The 16,163-nt window shown below is 38.9% G+C and overlaps 1 protein-coding gene across 6 annotated transcripts in view; it reads left to right on the top strand.

Moving 5' to 3' along the window:
* The first annotated feature begins 862 nt into the window (after positions 1–862).
* The window catches only part of EFHC2 (EF-hand domain containing 2), a 272,900-nt gene continuing 257,599 nt past the window's right edge, over positions 863–16,163 (top strand). For all 6 annotated transcript variants that reach the window (XM_037001545.2, XM_037001544.2, XM_037001547.2 and 3 more), the window contains exon 1: positions 863–959. In XM_037001545.2, coding sequence (XP_036857440.1) covers positions 918–959 — 42 coding nt within the window. In that variant the 5' untranslated portion in view covers positions 863–917. The remainder of the gene's footprint in view (positions 960–16,163) is intronic.

The raw sequence follows: 16,163 nt of genomic DNA, 5'->3' as shown, positions 1-16,163 counted from the left end.
AATTACACAAGGATGGCTCTGGAGCCAAGATCTGTAAAGTTGTTTCCCTTTTAAAGAAAACTAGGCAAGAAATAATGGGTCTCAAGTGAGACAGAGGAGGCGGTGATTGAGAGAGACCACCGAGTTCAACCCGTGGGACTCAGGGATTGATTAGCTTTAGGTGTGCGGAGAGGAATCGAGGAGGCTTCTGCCTCGGGCATCTGGGGTGCATAATGGAGTGACAGGGGCTGCGTTTTGTCCACCTGACCCCGCCCCTGGGCACTCAGATCTGACCAGGAACGAGCACCTTACACATGTTCAGTTCAAATATTAAACTGTACAAAGGACTGAGGATGGTGGTTATTAATGAATGGATTTTCATGGGAGGGAGGTGGGGTATGGAGGGGTATGCGTGGCTTTGGATTCATCTGAAATGTTTTAATTACAAAATAAAAGCTGATGTAAACGTAACATTTACTGGTGTTACATTTCTGTGAGCACACGGATGTCATAGGATTTTCTGCACTTTTCTGTGTGTTTGAACTAAATGTAATATGAAACAGCGAAAAATGTGGCAAGAATCGGAGGGGCTGAAGTACTTGAAAGGCTTAGAGCTCTATAAAGGGGTTAAATCCAGAAAGCGGCGGGGGCAGGGAGCTGTGCGCCCGTCAGTCTGTGTGTGCGAAGGCCGCAGGGACAGAGGAGCCTCCGGAGACCAGCTGCACCCACTAACGCGTGCGTGGGTGGCGGGGGTGGTGAGCGCGGGAGCGCACCGGCCCCGCCCGAATTCTCTGCCTGCCGCAGCCCCTCCTCCTCCCATGACATCGCCTCCCGTTTCCAGGTAACAAAGGTGGGAGGGCAAACAAAGCGGCTGCAGGGTAGCCTCTGCCAGTCTGCTCTGCTGTTCTCGGACCCTTGATCCTTGGACGCCCAAAACCATGGCCTTGCCGCTGCTGCCTGGCAACAGGTTCAACAGCAATGTGAGTAGTGAGGGCGCCTAAGGTGAGAGGTCCCGCCTGGAGTCCAGGACCTATTGGAGACCTCCTGCCGCTGCTTCGCCTTCTGTGCATTTGGTGCTACTTGGACCAAACTTTGTAGGCTGGTGGAACCCTACCTCTCGGCTTCCCCTTCCACCTTCTCTCCAACTGCATCTAGATGCTCTTCCCATTGGTGGCCGGACCCTCGAGGGTAGCCGGTGGTGGTGATGTTAACGATAATCTGTGAGCGTTTAAAGGTGTACCAGGTGCTGTGCTTTACTCTCCTTAGGCGGCATTTGATGCTTCTGGCAACCCTTCGTGTTGTGTACTATCTTTCTTCCCATTTTGCAGTTGCAGAAACTGAGGCACAGAGCAATGAGGCAGTCACTGGCCAGGGCTACACACTCTCAGCGGTGAGGCTAGTTTTCTAACACGCAACCGGTCCCCACAGCCCAGGAGCCTAATCATTATCCTTAATACTCTGTGTGAGAGAGTTACAGTATCTGTGATTAAAGTGAAGAAACCTGGCCCTGTCAAGGCTGGGAGTGGCAGATCTGTCAAGTTTCTGCCAGCCTGTAAAGTTTGACCCTGAACTTCCTAGAGAGATGCACCCAAAGTTGGAGTTTTTTCTTTATTTAGAATTGGGAAGGATTCATTTCAAAGCAAGATGTGGTACAAAACGACACAATGACAAAAAACCCTGAGCATGAAAGAACTTTTACCAGTAAATAACACCTTATTTAAACAACAGCAGAGAAATGATTTGTGCTTGTTTGCACTGGTCACTACTCTTCCCTTGGGTTTGCCAGTTGTATCTGCAGGAAGAAGATAAGGAATACATGGATGGGAGGAATGAGATGGAGCTGTCAAGGTATTTGTGTAAACCTCTGATAAATTTAGAAAGCAGGCAGCAAATTGAAGCATTAGAGTTTATGGATTTTGAACAGTAACAGTATACAAGTTGTTGGTTTATCCTAAAGTACCAGCCTGGGATTGCCCTTTGGTAAGATTAATCCAGCCACACAAATAAGAAGGACCCCGGCAAAAAGCTGGGTATGAAAACAGGTAAATAAAGAAGTGTGCTGTGTAATTGTCATTTGAATAAAAATCCAAAGTAGAGTCCACAGCTTTGGGTCCAGTAACACTCCCGATTACCAGTGCCTCCCTCCTGCAGAAGTACCACAGCTCCCACATGTACTCATTAAGAGTGGGAAGGAAAAACAGTGGTTGGATGAGATATTTTAAAATCTGCAAGGCTGTACTGGGTGTATTTTTGCTTTTTTTTAGACTTACTTTTTTATTGTGAAGTATAACACATGTACAGAAAAATGCACAGTGGATATCACAAAATGAACATAAATATTTCCAGTACTCGAGAAGCATTTCCCATGACTGTGGTTGCCAGATTGAGCAAATACAAATACAGGTCCCACGTACTGCATGGGACCTACTTCGGCTGAAAGATTATTTGTTGTTTATCTGAAATTCACATTTAACTGAGCATCTTGTATTTTGTGTGGCAACCCTACCTATGACCCGTTCCTGCTCTCTGAAGGTAAGGACTATGCTGACTGCTCTCACTGTAGTTAGGTTTTGCTTGCTTCTGAACGTTGTGTCTGGTATTTATTCTTTTGTGACTGGCTTTTTTTAGCTGGACATTGTGAGATTTGTCCATGTGGCTGGCTGTAGAGGTAGTTTGTACATTTTCTTTACTCTCTAGTATCCTGTTGTGTGAGTTTGACATTTCTATACATCTTTTACTCTTGACAGAGATTGGGTTTGTTTGGGGTTATTAAGGATAGTTCGGTGTAACTATACTTGTTCACGTCTCTTGGTGCTGTTGCCAAATTGTATGGTTTTGGTTTTCGTATGTTCAGCTATCATAGTGCTTATAGCAATTAAAATGTCCCACCAGCATTTTAGGTTCCTATTGTTCCACATTCTTTCTAACACTTGATATTGTTTTTCTTCTAAATTTTAGTTATTTTGATCCCTGGGGGTAGGGCAACTCTAGTTCTAATCTGCACTTCTCTGATTGCTAACGAAGAGTGTGACTTAACACATTTGTTGGTCGTTTGGATATTCTGTTTTGTGTAAGACCTGTTGTCTCTTGTCTAAGTTGCCTGCCTTTTTCTTAGTGATTTGTAGCTCTGTATGTTTTGGAAGTGACGCTTTCATCAGACATGTGTGTTACAAATGCCTTTTGTCTGTGGTTGGCCTTTGACTCTGTTAATGGCATTTTTGAGGAATGTTTTCCTTTAGCGCTTTTTTTTTCTTGTTTAAGAAATAGTTCCTTACATCAAGTTCATGATCATCTTTTCCTGTGTTACCCTCTGGGAATGTTGTTTTTACCTTTCATATTTACATCTATAATCTAGAATAAATTTTTGTCTGTGTGTATAGAAAGAAGTAGGTTGTTATTTTTTCCCATATGGTTATTCAGTGAACCCAGGACCATTTTGTTAAAGACCAAATTCAACAGAATAAATTTTAAAGGTCTTGTTGGCTTTATTCAGTGACTCATGAATTGGCAGCATCTAATCGAGCATGTAGAAAGAACTCTGAAGAGCTACATAAGGCAAGAGATTTTATAGGCATAAGATGGCAGAACAAGGAAGTTGTACTAGGCAAAGAAGGGGATTGCTTGTTTTAAGTTTACTTTCCTTATAGGGAATGGTAGTGGTCTGTCAGGCAGACTACCTAACTAATGCTGATCAGATGTGTGACTGGCTGATTGAAGATTTCTGTTTCTGGGAGAGCCGAAACTGTAGCTAAATTGTTTCAGTTTTGTGACCTGGGGCTTAGCATAAGCCTCTCCATTTGGGGCCTGGTGTTTTGAACACATTTTTGGAAAAGGCCACCCTTTTTCCACTTCTCTGCTGAGCTACCTTTGTCATAGATCAAGTATCCAAATGTGTGGGTCTGCTTCTAGATTTGTGAGTGTATTAAAAAAATTTACTTTATGCCTCAGACCAAAAGGATTGTGTGTGTGTGTGTGTGTGTGTGTGAACTTTGGCTCAGGGAGTGACAGTGTACTTACTAGATACCTTGAGCTGTCATTCAGCAAGTCATATTTATGTATTTCGTATACTACTATGTGCACAAAAGCCAGTCACAAACGAATAAACACCAGACGTTCCATTGACACAAATGTAAATACAGGTGGCTGCATTTACAGAATTGTTCCACTAGCCTTGGTGCCAAATGTGCTGTGTGTTGCCAAAAAGTTAATATTACTTTAAAAACTGGTATTTAGTTAAAAGATTGGATGATGTTCTCTGGCATAGAATGATCAGAAAGGCAGTAAAGCCAAATCTGGCCTTTTTATCTCCTCCCCCTTCCCCCAATTGCTTGCTAAATTAAATTATCAAGTGAAAACCTTTGGCCGCCTGGAGATAGCATAATTACTGCCTGGGTTTAAAATTATAACACAAGCTAACTTTTGCTGCTTTTTCTTAGAAATTAAAAGGAAACTTGCTTCTTTCCTTAATTAGCTGCTGGTAGTCAGTCGTGAGCAACAGACTGATTTCTGTCTACAGCTGGGGGATGTGCAACCTCTTCTTCTCTCTCTGAAATACAGGAAGCAATGTGCTTTCTAAAATACGAACATTTGTACCACTGGTGCCATTAAAATTATTTTGATATGAATTAATTGAAAACCTTAGGGACAGATCACAACTAAATTCCAGACATGCAGTATCATTTTCTGACAGTTTACATACTGGATTTATATTGAACTCAGAGAATCTCAGGCATATTGTCAAAGATGATAGGATATTAAAGTTAAAAGGGACATTTCCAGCCAAAGTTGAAAATCCTTTCTACAGCATTTTGGACAGTTGGTTGTGTAGCTGATTCTGAAGCCTGTAATGAATAATGAGGAGCACACTTCCTGTTTTTCATGAAGCTGCTTTGTCACCTTCTTAGGAGGATTTGTTCAAATAGCCCGTCTAATTTATAGATTGTTTCCTTAAGTAGAAAAAAAATTACTTGAATTCATAACAGTAAAATAAAACAAAAATTCAGAATCTCTCTCTCTTACAAAAAGGTACAGGCAATACCTTGAAATTTATTTCTGTCTAGACTAATATAAGCCTACATATTAATGTATAAGGAAAACTGTTCTTTGGGAAATTTACCAGCGATTTCAGTGATAAATAACCAAAAGAGAAAAATGCTATGAGTAATACATAGTACACATATTGACTCTATCATGTGATGTTAGCTAAGTCAACTTAAATTTAGCTCAATGACAAATATAATCATAAAGCAATCACTTTATGAAAAACAATCACTTTATAAGGTGGAGGACTTTTCCCACTCTAAAATTCTGCCTACAGATTCCTGGTTATGTTCTTAGTGGTCAATTCCAGTGCCTTAAAATAACCTGCATCAGGACCAAACCTCTTATGCTGGTGCCTGAGGCCATTAGAGTTTGCCACCTACTTTATTAGATCAATTTAATGAATCATGCATGACCAGCATTTAAAAAAAACATAATAGAGTAGTGTAGAATAAAAAGTCAGAGTATATTATGCTTGGGAAGAGTGTTGTTTCACGAATTTTTGTTTTATCACATGTGTATGTGAACTGGGTTGCGCTAAAATCTATTTGTTATTGTGGTATCAGTTGGAATTTGAGCAACACTCATTAGAGCCACCTTCAATTCTTGCCTCTGTCTTAAAATCAGATCTTCAGTTTCCTTCCAGGTCAGATCTAGTCTCTCCCTTCTCAGAAAGCCTCTCCAGATCCCAGTCAGCCTTTCCCAGCGTTTCTATTTTGTTTTGTTTTAAATTGGGGTAAAATTCACATTACATAAAATTAACCATTAACCATTTAACAGTGCACAACTCAGTGATAGTACATTCAGTGTTCTGAAACTATGGCCTTCTAACTAGTGCCAAGACATTCTTGTTACCCCCAGTCTCAATCTTTTTATCCCAGAGGAACCTTTGAAATGATTTTCAGGTCTTGGGGAACTCCTGCGTAAAAATAATTTCTACAGCTCATGGTATGGTAGCAGGATCCATGCGTTGTAGATATGATGATCCAATAATAATTGTCTCCTTTGAGTAAAAAGTAATAGTTTTCTGCAGATTTGTTGATTCGGGCCAACTTACTCACTTGGTCTATGTGGGTTTTCTTCTCCACAATGGAAATCAACTATAATGCAAGCAGAAGTGTAGACTTCAGGGTTTTTTTCTTACTGTAAAATTTCCTACTTGATTATTTTTCCTCCTTTTCCCCTCATCCAAGTAGATCTAAAAGCCCTCTCATAGTTTCTGCTATAGAGGGTGCTAGGGAGGTATGAAATGTGGTACATGGTATGAGCAAGAGTAGTTTTCTCCCCTACTGAAACATAAAAATGACTTTAGTCAGCTTTTCTTGAGAAACAAAGCAACAAAAAGGTAAGCTTAGCTTACCTTTCTTTCCTTTTCATACATTGAAAAAATTCATAAGGCAGTATAATACATTTCTGTTAAACAACCGTTTTAATCCAATATGGAATTTACTTTTTTAAAAAGTAGGCTCAGTTGATTTAATTTAAATAAAAGTTATAAATTCATTTTAATAAATGCCCTTTACAACCTGAAAACATATTGACAATGTTAAGTAAAGCTACTTAAAACCATATGACAAGGCAATATGAATAAAAATATAGCCTAAGACATCATTTTATATGAGACTTAAATGTTAAGTTTTTAATCTTGATCTCCTTACAGGCCTAGATATGTAAGAATATACATATATATATTTGGAACTAAAAATAAACAGTAAAAGTTACCTCTTCAGTGTGAAACCTATGCTTAATACTTTGACACATAAATACTCAATTCTGGGTCAAATTTGTGTTAAGCACATAGATTTCATTTCCAAGTGAAAGGAGATTTCTGGCCTTCCTCTTGATACCTGTTAAACAAAGAAAGCTTTGCTTATGCATGTAAATTGAAAACTGTAGCAAAATGGTCATTGCTCTTCTGTGAATGGCAAGATACCTGACTTTCACATAAATTTGGAACTGGCCATAGGTGTATGTTTAACTTATAAGAAATTGCCAAAGCGTCTCCCAAAGTGGCTGTGCCATTTTGCATTCCCACCAGCAATGAATGAGAGTTTGTTACTCCACATCCTTATGAGCAATTGGCATTGTCAGTGTTTTGGATTTTAGCTATTCTAATAGGTTTGTAGTAGTATCTAATCCTGATTAAAATTTTTATTTCCCTAATGGCTAATGATGTTGAGCATCTTTTCATGTGCTCATTTGCCATCTGTATATCCTCTTTGGTAAAATATCTGTTCATGTCTTTGCCCATCTTTAATTGGACTGTTTTTTCCTTACTGTTGAGTTTCGAGAGTTCTTTATATATCCTGGATACAAGTTCATTGTTGCATATGTGGTTTGCAGATATTTTCTCCCAGTCTATGGCTTGATTTTTCATTCTCTTAAAACAAGGCTAGAAAATATGTATATACTCTTCAAGATAAAATGCAACGTGAATCCAAACTGATATTTCCAATGCAAATTAAGGATTACAGAGTTTTTATTTAACTTCTTTGATCCTGCACTTATCTTGTACTTTCACGGAAAATCTTGATTCATAAGGACATTAGCATAATTACTTGCTTGCTTTATCCTACCACAAATAGTAATAATATATTCATGTAATAGTTTTTGATAATATTATTAACAATTTGAGTTTTGAAAATAGTTTAAGATTTCTTTATAGGTCTTTTCATTTTTGGGATATATCACGCTAGGAATGTACAGTCAAATTATTGGGTATTAATATCATTTAAATGATACCTGACAGCATGGTTAAGCCACCAACTCAATACCCAGTTAGGCTCATTCATTTCATTTTGCTTTTGATTTTTTACTTTAGCTTCTTTTATTATACCATAAATACAAGACATGTATATGGTTTGAAAGTCAAATTTACAAAGTGAGGTGCATTTAGACAAGTCTAGCTCTTATCCCTGTCCCTACAATCTTATTTCCTCCCTCCCTCTGTAAGGGACTTAAAAAAAACTGTTTAGTTTTGAGTTATTCTTCCTTTTTTTTTTTTTAAATAGAAAATTCTTAAATATATTCACACGGTCTTATTGGTAGCATACTCTACACATTCCCTTACACCTTCCATTTTTCCTTTTGACAGTATATCTTGGATATCTCTTCATAGTAGTATATAGAGCTATCCTCATTCTGGTCCATGTACTCCATTCACAGCTACCTAGTACTCCACTATGTGCGCACACACAGTTTATTCAACCCATCCCCTTTTGATGTATAGTTGTGTTACTTCCAGTCTTTTGCTATTACAAATAATGCTGTAATAGTCAAAGTTGTGCTGTGAAAGAAACCATCAAAAAAGTGAAAAGGCAACCAGTAAAACAGGAGAAAATATTGGCAAAGCATGTCTCTAACGAGGGACTTACATTTAGTATATACAATGAGCTCTCAAAACCCAACAGTAAAAAGACAAATAATCCAATTGAAATGGGCAAAGGATCTGAATAGACATTGCTCCAGAGAAACTGTACAAATAGCCAATAAGCACATGAAAAGATGCTCAACATCATTAGTCATTGGAGAAATGCGAATTAAAACCATAATGAGATATTACTTCATGCCCACTGGTATGGCTATAACAAAAAAGACAATAATAGCTGCTGGCAAGGATGTGTAGAGATTGGAATCCTCATACATTGCTGGTAGGAATGTAAAATGGTGCTGCTACTATGGAAAAGTCTGAAGTTCCACAAAAGGTTAAACATAGAGTTACTATGTGACATAGCACTCCTAGGTATATACCCAAGAGAAAACATATGTCCACAAAAAAACATGTACATGAATGTTTCTAACAGCATTACTCATGATAGCAAAAAAGTACAAACAACCCAAATGGCCATCAGTTGATGAATGGATGAATAAAATGTGGTCAATCCAAACAATGGAATATTTTTCAGCCATAAAAAGGAATGCAATACTGATACCTGCTATAACATGGATGAACCTCAAAAACATTATACTACAAACAATATACAAGACTATATATTGAATGGTCCTATTTATGTGATATGTGTAGAATAGGCAAAGCTATAGAGACAGCAAGTAGATTAATGGTTGCCTAGACCTGTTTGGGAAAAGGGAGGAAATAGGGGGTGACTGCTAATGGGCGTGTGGTTTCTTTTTGAGAGGATGAAAGTGTTATAAAATTAGATTATGGTGATGATTACACTTTAAAATTATAGTAAACTCCATTGAATTGTGTATTTTAAATGTGAACTTAATGTTATATAAATTATACCTCAATAAAACTTATTAAATAGCCAAAGAAAGGAGTCGGTGGTGGGGAATTGCTAGGTAGACAAACAGTGGTATCTATTGTGACAGATCACAGGATGGTTTTGATTTAAAATATTGTAACTTATCCCCAGTACCTATTAAAACGTCCTTGACACCACATTAATTTGGACTGGGCCACTCCCTGAACCTGCCACAATACTTTAGGAATGACATAACATTCCATTGCTATTCCTGAATGTTAATTTGGGGTTCAGAAATTAGAGTCATTTTGCTTATTGGGGTATCAAATACTGAATTTTGGTCATTTTTTAAATTCTGTCCTGAACTTTATAGCTGTGTCACTTAGGATACTTTTGGCTATAAGTAACAGAATACCTGACTAGCAATGGCTTAAGCCAAATTCTGTCTTTTCATAAGATCTCTAGAGGTATGGCATTTTAGGCAGTGACTGTTGAATATCATATGGACTCCAAGACTCTCTCTCTCCATTCTGCCGTCTTCAGAATATTGGCTTTTTTCCCCTTAGGCTTGTGACCTCATGGTTGCAAAATGGTGGCCTTAGTTCCAGACATCCCAACTCCTCATAACTATGTTTGAGACAAGCAGGAAGGAGACAGAGGAAAAAAGGCTCATATCAGAAAAAATGTTTCCCAGTCCCCTAGAAGGTTTTCCCCTTTTATAGGCTAAATTAAGTCATATGGCTATACTTTGCTATAAGGGGTGTTTGGAACTTGATTTTTCACCCTCTATATTTGGAACTGGGAAAGAGAAAAGGAGTAAGTAATGGCTGTTGAGAGCCAGCAAACTCTATCTGCCACACCAGTCATGAACTCAAAACCTGTTAGTCTAGATGCTCAGCTTTAGCATCCCTTAAAATTTTTTTTTTGTTTTTTTAGTTATACAAGTCACATAGGAGTATATTGTCATTGTAAAACATTCAAGTACTACCATTCTTCCTCATAATCTTCTTTTTCAGTACTCCAGTTGAGCCAGCTTGTTCCCTGGCTGCCCTTTGAATATATTTTGGACTTTGCCACTCAGTTGCTTGTTTACCTGCCCGCTTCCCTGACAACATTCTCATGCCTCTTCCTCTTCCCATCCAGATCCTAGCCTTCCCTCAAAACTTGGCTCTAATCATGGCCCCCCACCCCCAAAGATTAAAGCCTTACCTGATCATCTCAGCAGAAGCCATGTTTCCATAACCCTAAACATTCATATTGTCCAGACCACTCAGTTACTGCCTTATTGTCCTTGTTGTGTTTTGCATTCCTTATGTGTGATCATGACATTCCTCATCTGACTGAGAAACTGTGATTCACTGCTCTTTGGGTGGCCTATGCTTACTCAGGGCAGCCTTGCCTAAAAACTAGAGGCGATAAGCACAGCTTGGGAGAATCATCTCTGGAATTAGTTTCTTGTCTGTGTCTTCCACTGCTGCAAAAAATTTCTTATTTTAGCAACCCTGAATATAAAAGAGAAAGTCATTTGTTTTTGTGGCTTAAGTAGGTTATAAGCCTCTCAGGCTGTGTGGCTTATTGAAAGTGGCCAGGACAGCATGAAGATGCCGCCATGGAAGAGTCTCCATAGCCTAGTGTGCCATGCAGGGGGACATTTCTCTTTTCCTGGTTGGCATCTAGTTTGGCTTTTCCTGGAGGCAGCAGGTTTTTTTCTGACCATCCATCAGGTGGAACCCCTTGGGAAAGCAGCCTCCCAGCAACAGGACTCCACATATGCGCTAGTGCAAATGTAAAATGTAAAGGGATTTCATGGGTCATTTCCTGAGGAGTTTATCCTGTTCTTAGAATTTTAGAAAGAGGAGAGGCAACTTTGGTGGGGGAGGGGTTCCCCAAAGCACAGGGAAGGGAGAGGTGGGCATTTCCACTCCCTTATGCTAGGCCCTGGGTTGCCCAAATTTGACCTGGCAACTCAACCCTCTGACAAAGTGGCCAGCTTGGCCAGTTGAAGGCCAAACAAATTCTTTGCTTTCCTAATATGTGGGCATCCCAAAGGAGGAAATGGTCACAGCTGCTAGAGATTTGGGGGAGATCAGGTCAACTGACATGGCTTAAGAGTTAATTTGGATTACCTTTTACTCTTTACACGAGTTCCATCATTGAGACAAATGTTTGTTTTATCACTGGTAGGACTATTTCCATCTCATTTTTGTGAGACTTTAGTCATTTGTTGCTTATCTGTGTTCATGTTCATGCTTAATTTATAAAAGCACCCAAGTGGAATCTCTCCTACTTACCCAAAAAGTATACCCTCTCTTTGCTTTCACTGATTGAACTTTTTATTGAGATAATTGTAGACTTACATGCAGTTAGAAAAAATTATAATAGATCCTGTGTACCCTTTCTTTGGTGTCCCATTGGTAACATTTTGCAAAACCATAGTGTGTGTGTGTATAAATATATATATAAAATAGCATAACTAGGATATTGACATTAGTAGGATCCGTACATCTTGTTTGGATTTCCCCAGGTTCACTTGTACTCATTTGGTGTATTTAGCCTATACAGTTTATCCCATGTGTAGGCTCCTGTGATCACCATGACAGTGAAGATACAGAACATTCCATCAGCACAAGGATCCCTCCTGTTGCCATCTTTTAACCATGCCCACCTCCTTCTGTTCAACCTCCTCTCCTCACCCCCTACAGCATCCCTAAATCCAGGCAACCACTAATCTGTTCTCTGTTTCTAAAATTGATTACTTGGAAAATGTCACATAAATGGAATCATAAAGTATGTGCCTCTTGGGATTATTTTTCTTCACTTGGTGTAATTCCCTGGAGATTTGCCCACATAGTTTCATGTGTGAGTTGTTTATTCATTTTTATTGCTGAATAGTATTCCATGTATTTATCACAGTTTCTTTCACCATTTACCTGTTGAAAGACATCTGGGCTATTTTCAGTTATTGGCTGTTATGACTAACGCTGCTACAAACATTTATGTACAGGTTTTTGTGTGGACATGTGCTTGCATTTTCTGGGATAAATGCCCAAGAGTGTAATTGCTGGATCATATGAGAATTGCATGTTTAGTTTTATTAAAAAAAAAAACAACTACCAACTATTTTTGAGAGTAAATATACCATTCTACATTCCCAGCAGCAGTGTATGAGTGATCTGGTTTCTCCACATCCTAGGCAGCATTTAACGTTGTCACTATTTTTAGTTTTAGTTGTCTGATAGGTGTGTAGTGGTAGCTCATTATGGGCTTAATTGGCATTTCTTTGATGGTTAATGAGCTGACTATCTGTTCATGTGTTTATTTGCCATCTGTATATCCACCTTGGTGAAATGGCTTTTTGTGTTTTTTGCCCATTTCTAATTGGATTTTTTTTTTTTACTGTTGTGTTTTGAGAATTCTTTATACATTCTTAGATGCTAGTCCTTTGTGTAAGATGTGGTTTGCATGTACTTTCAGTCTGTAGCTTATCATTTTATCCTGTTAACTCTCTTTTACAGAGCAAAAAAGTTTCTGATTTTGATGGCGTCCAGTTTATTAATTTTCCCTTTTATGGATTGTATGTTTGGTGTTAAGTCTATGAACTCTTTGCCCAGCCTTAAACCCTGAAGATTTTATCCTATGTTTTTTCTTAAAACTTTTATAGTTTTACATATTATGTTCAAGTCTGTGATCCATTTTGAGCTAATTTTATATAATATATGAGGTTTAGGTCATGATCCATTTTATTTTACCTATGGGTAAACCAGTTACTCCAACACTGTTGAAAAGCTACCCTTCCTAATGATTCCTCTCACTTTATTTTTCTTTGTCAAGATTGTTCTCTGTTTAGCGCCTGTGCCTTATGAATAAAATTCCATATGAATTTTAGAATAAGCTTTTCTATGTCTACAAATAAGTTTGCTGGGATTTTGATAGGAATTGCATTATACCTTTAGATCAATCTCGGGAGAATTGGTGTCTTTACTATGTTGAGTCTTCCAATCTGTGAACATGGTATGTCTCTCCATTTCTTTAAGTTTTCCGATTTTTTTCATCAGCATTTTTTAATTTTCAGCCTATAGATCCTGTACATGTTTTGTGTTTCATTTTCTTTGGAGTGATTGTAAATGATACTGTGTTTTAAATTTCATTTTCACACATTCATTGTTATATATAGAATGATTGATTTTCATGTGTTGATCTTTGTGGGTGTTTTACTATGTAACAACAGTATACAGCAGTATAACTATAGTACAGCTCCCTTCGGGTTCCTGGACCTGATTCCCATGTGTGTGTGTGTGTTAGGAAACTCAGGAAGACACTTAACATTTACCAGTTTAATAAAAGATATTGTAAGGGGTACAAGTTTACAGCTAGAAGAAGAGATACACAGGGCAAGGTCCCAAATAAAGGAGCTTCCTCCTTCATGGAGCTTGGGGCCTGGCTCAGTGGCGTGTGGCAGTGTTCTGGTTCCCCAAGCGTGGAGGCTCTCTCTGACAGAGAAGCAGAATCCAAGAAAGTGATAAGCTCTTCTCTGGGACTTTTGTGAGGTCTCACTGCATAGTCATGATTGACTAAATTATTGGCCATTGGCTGATTCAGCCTTCAGACCCAGGCCTTGGGTGGGGGTCCAAAAGTCTCTCATTAACATGACAAGACACCCATTTCCCTTAGTGTTTCCAGAAACTGTGGATGAAGACCAGATATACCTGGGAAATACATATTTGATCATGTGAATGACCAAATATGTATTTATTTTAACTTACTATATCGCAATCTTGTATGCTGTGACCCTGTTGGACTCATGGTAAATTCTGTGGGTTTTTTTTTTTTTACATAGATAATCTTATTATCTAAAAACAGAGGCAGTTATAGTTCTTCCTTTGTAATCTGTATCCATTTTTTCTTGCCTTTTGCCGTGGGTAGTACTAATAATGTTGGGGGGAGCGTTGTATATTTTCCTCGGTCCTTGTCCCCGCCACGACAAAGAATTGAAGGGCAGAGACACAGTAGTGAAGCAGAGTAAGTTTTATTTACAGTTACTTCAAGACAGAAAAAGTGCAGCAGGTGACCTCAGTGAGGAGAGGCACCCTGAAAGGTTGGAGAGAGAGTTTAAAGTTAAAAGGTTACACACTCAGAAAGTGCAGGTGATCTCAGAGAAAGGAGTGCCCTGAAAGGTTGGGGGTTCCCCCTTTTAAGGATTTTTCAGGAATGTGACCATGGGCTGGGGATACAGACTTGTTAAATGGTCCTATTAGGCAGGAAAATAGATATGAGTGGGGTGGAAAGAGAATAAGGTCAGTAAAGCCCCCTAGAAAGGACTCAGTTAACCAGTTAAAACTAGAAAGCCAGAAAAGACAGTTAAAGCCACTCAAAGGTCAGGAGCAACTTGGCCTTGAATGTTTGAATATTCCCAAGATAAAGAGAAATATCTCAGCATAACCCGTGTCTTCATTGTGTCAATTAGATCATGTGCCATTGTAAAATATACTTTAGCCTGCTAAAAGGCCCAGCTATAAACAGCATAATAAACACAGGAAAATCCCACCTTAAAGCCAAAATTGCATTAAAAAATATCCAGGAAGTTAAGAAGTAAGATTCCTAATATACTGTCTAGCAAACAAATAATAAATAACTCGGCCCACCCTGGTGGGGGGTTGGGGGGTGGTGAGCAAGGGCAAGAGGTCTTAATTGATATGCCCCCAGACCAAAAAGCTGCTGTTCTGGGAAGAAATCAGCAGTAAATTTCTTATATTAATTTTGCAGAATTACCTGGAAAACTAATAAAAACAAAGATGTAATGACTCATCAAGGATGAACATTTGGGGATCACTTAACAAGTCCACAACCCTAGCTCTTATAAAGTACTAAAATGCCTACAAAACCCCAGACCCTAAAACCTTAGGGGTGCCTCTTCTCTGAGGTAGCCCACACTCCCCCTTCTCTGAGTGTGCACCTTTTTGCTTTAAATAAACCTGTCAAAACGTTTTGTTTCTGTGCTTTTCCAGTGGTAAGTGTTTTTGTTACTTTGCTTTTTCATTTTAATCACCTTATACTCTAACTTTTCTGCATCTCCGAATCCACTTCCCCCCAGCAGTCCCTGAATATTTAAAATGAACTTAACACAAGAAATTTACTGCTCTGATTTTTCTCTGAGATAACCGGCCTCTTCCTCTGGGAGCATATCAAGCAAGACTGCCTGCCCAGCCCCCAAGGTGGGCTGTTTGTTTGCTAAAGAGTAATTTAAGAATCTTACTTTGTAGCTTCCTGCCTTTTACTATGTTGTTTACCACTGGGCCTGCATGCTCAGTTAGTTGCCCATTTGCAAATTACTTGATTAGGGCTGAAGGAAAAAAAAAAAGCATGTAGGTAAAGTTAAAAAATAAGCTGAACATCTATAGCTTTTCTTCTTCCTTCCTAATTACAACCCTTAAATAGAATTCGTGCCTCATATCGAATTTACCGAGTATCATAATTCCTCCAGGTGGTAAAGATACCTCGAGACAAGTGCTGGGCATAGAAGCCACAGGGCATAAATCTGCAAAGAAGTAAAAAGCTAACCTTTGCAAACAATATGGCTTCTCTCTCACTTACCAACTTTACATTTCCCTGTATGGCCCCGGAAGATGACTGGTTAGCCAGAGACGGGTAAGATTCCTCAAGGGAGGAACAACCTAAGACAGGCACAGTCGCAGGGGGGCCATCAGGTGAGAATTTGGGGATCAACAGAGGTGAGGCTCAGAACCTCACCCCCCCTGCTTTGAGAGAAATCTTCTGCATCCGTGGATGTCTTGATGCCCTTGTCTAGCCTGGATTAATACTTAGTCCATAGGCACACACCTGATCATCTGATCATCTACATTTGCCTTCTTACAGCACTAAACTATGTTTTCTACCCTTATCTTGCATCTACCTACCACTTCAGCATTTTATTAAAAATAA

This window comes from Manis javanica, chromosome X, assembly GCF_040802235.1.
Source record: "Manis javanica isolate MJ-LG chromosome X, MJ_LKY, whole genome shotgun sequence".
NCBI lineage: Eukaryota > Metazoa > Chordata > Mammalia > Pholidota > Manidae > Manis > Manis javanica.
Note: the sequence above shows the minus strand (reverse complement) of the source record. Positions and strands in the feature narration are given on the sequence as shown.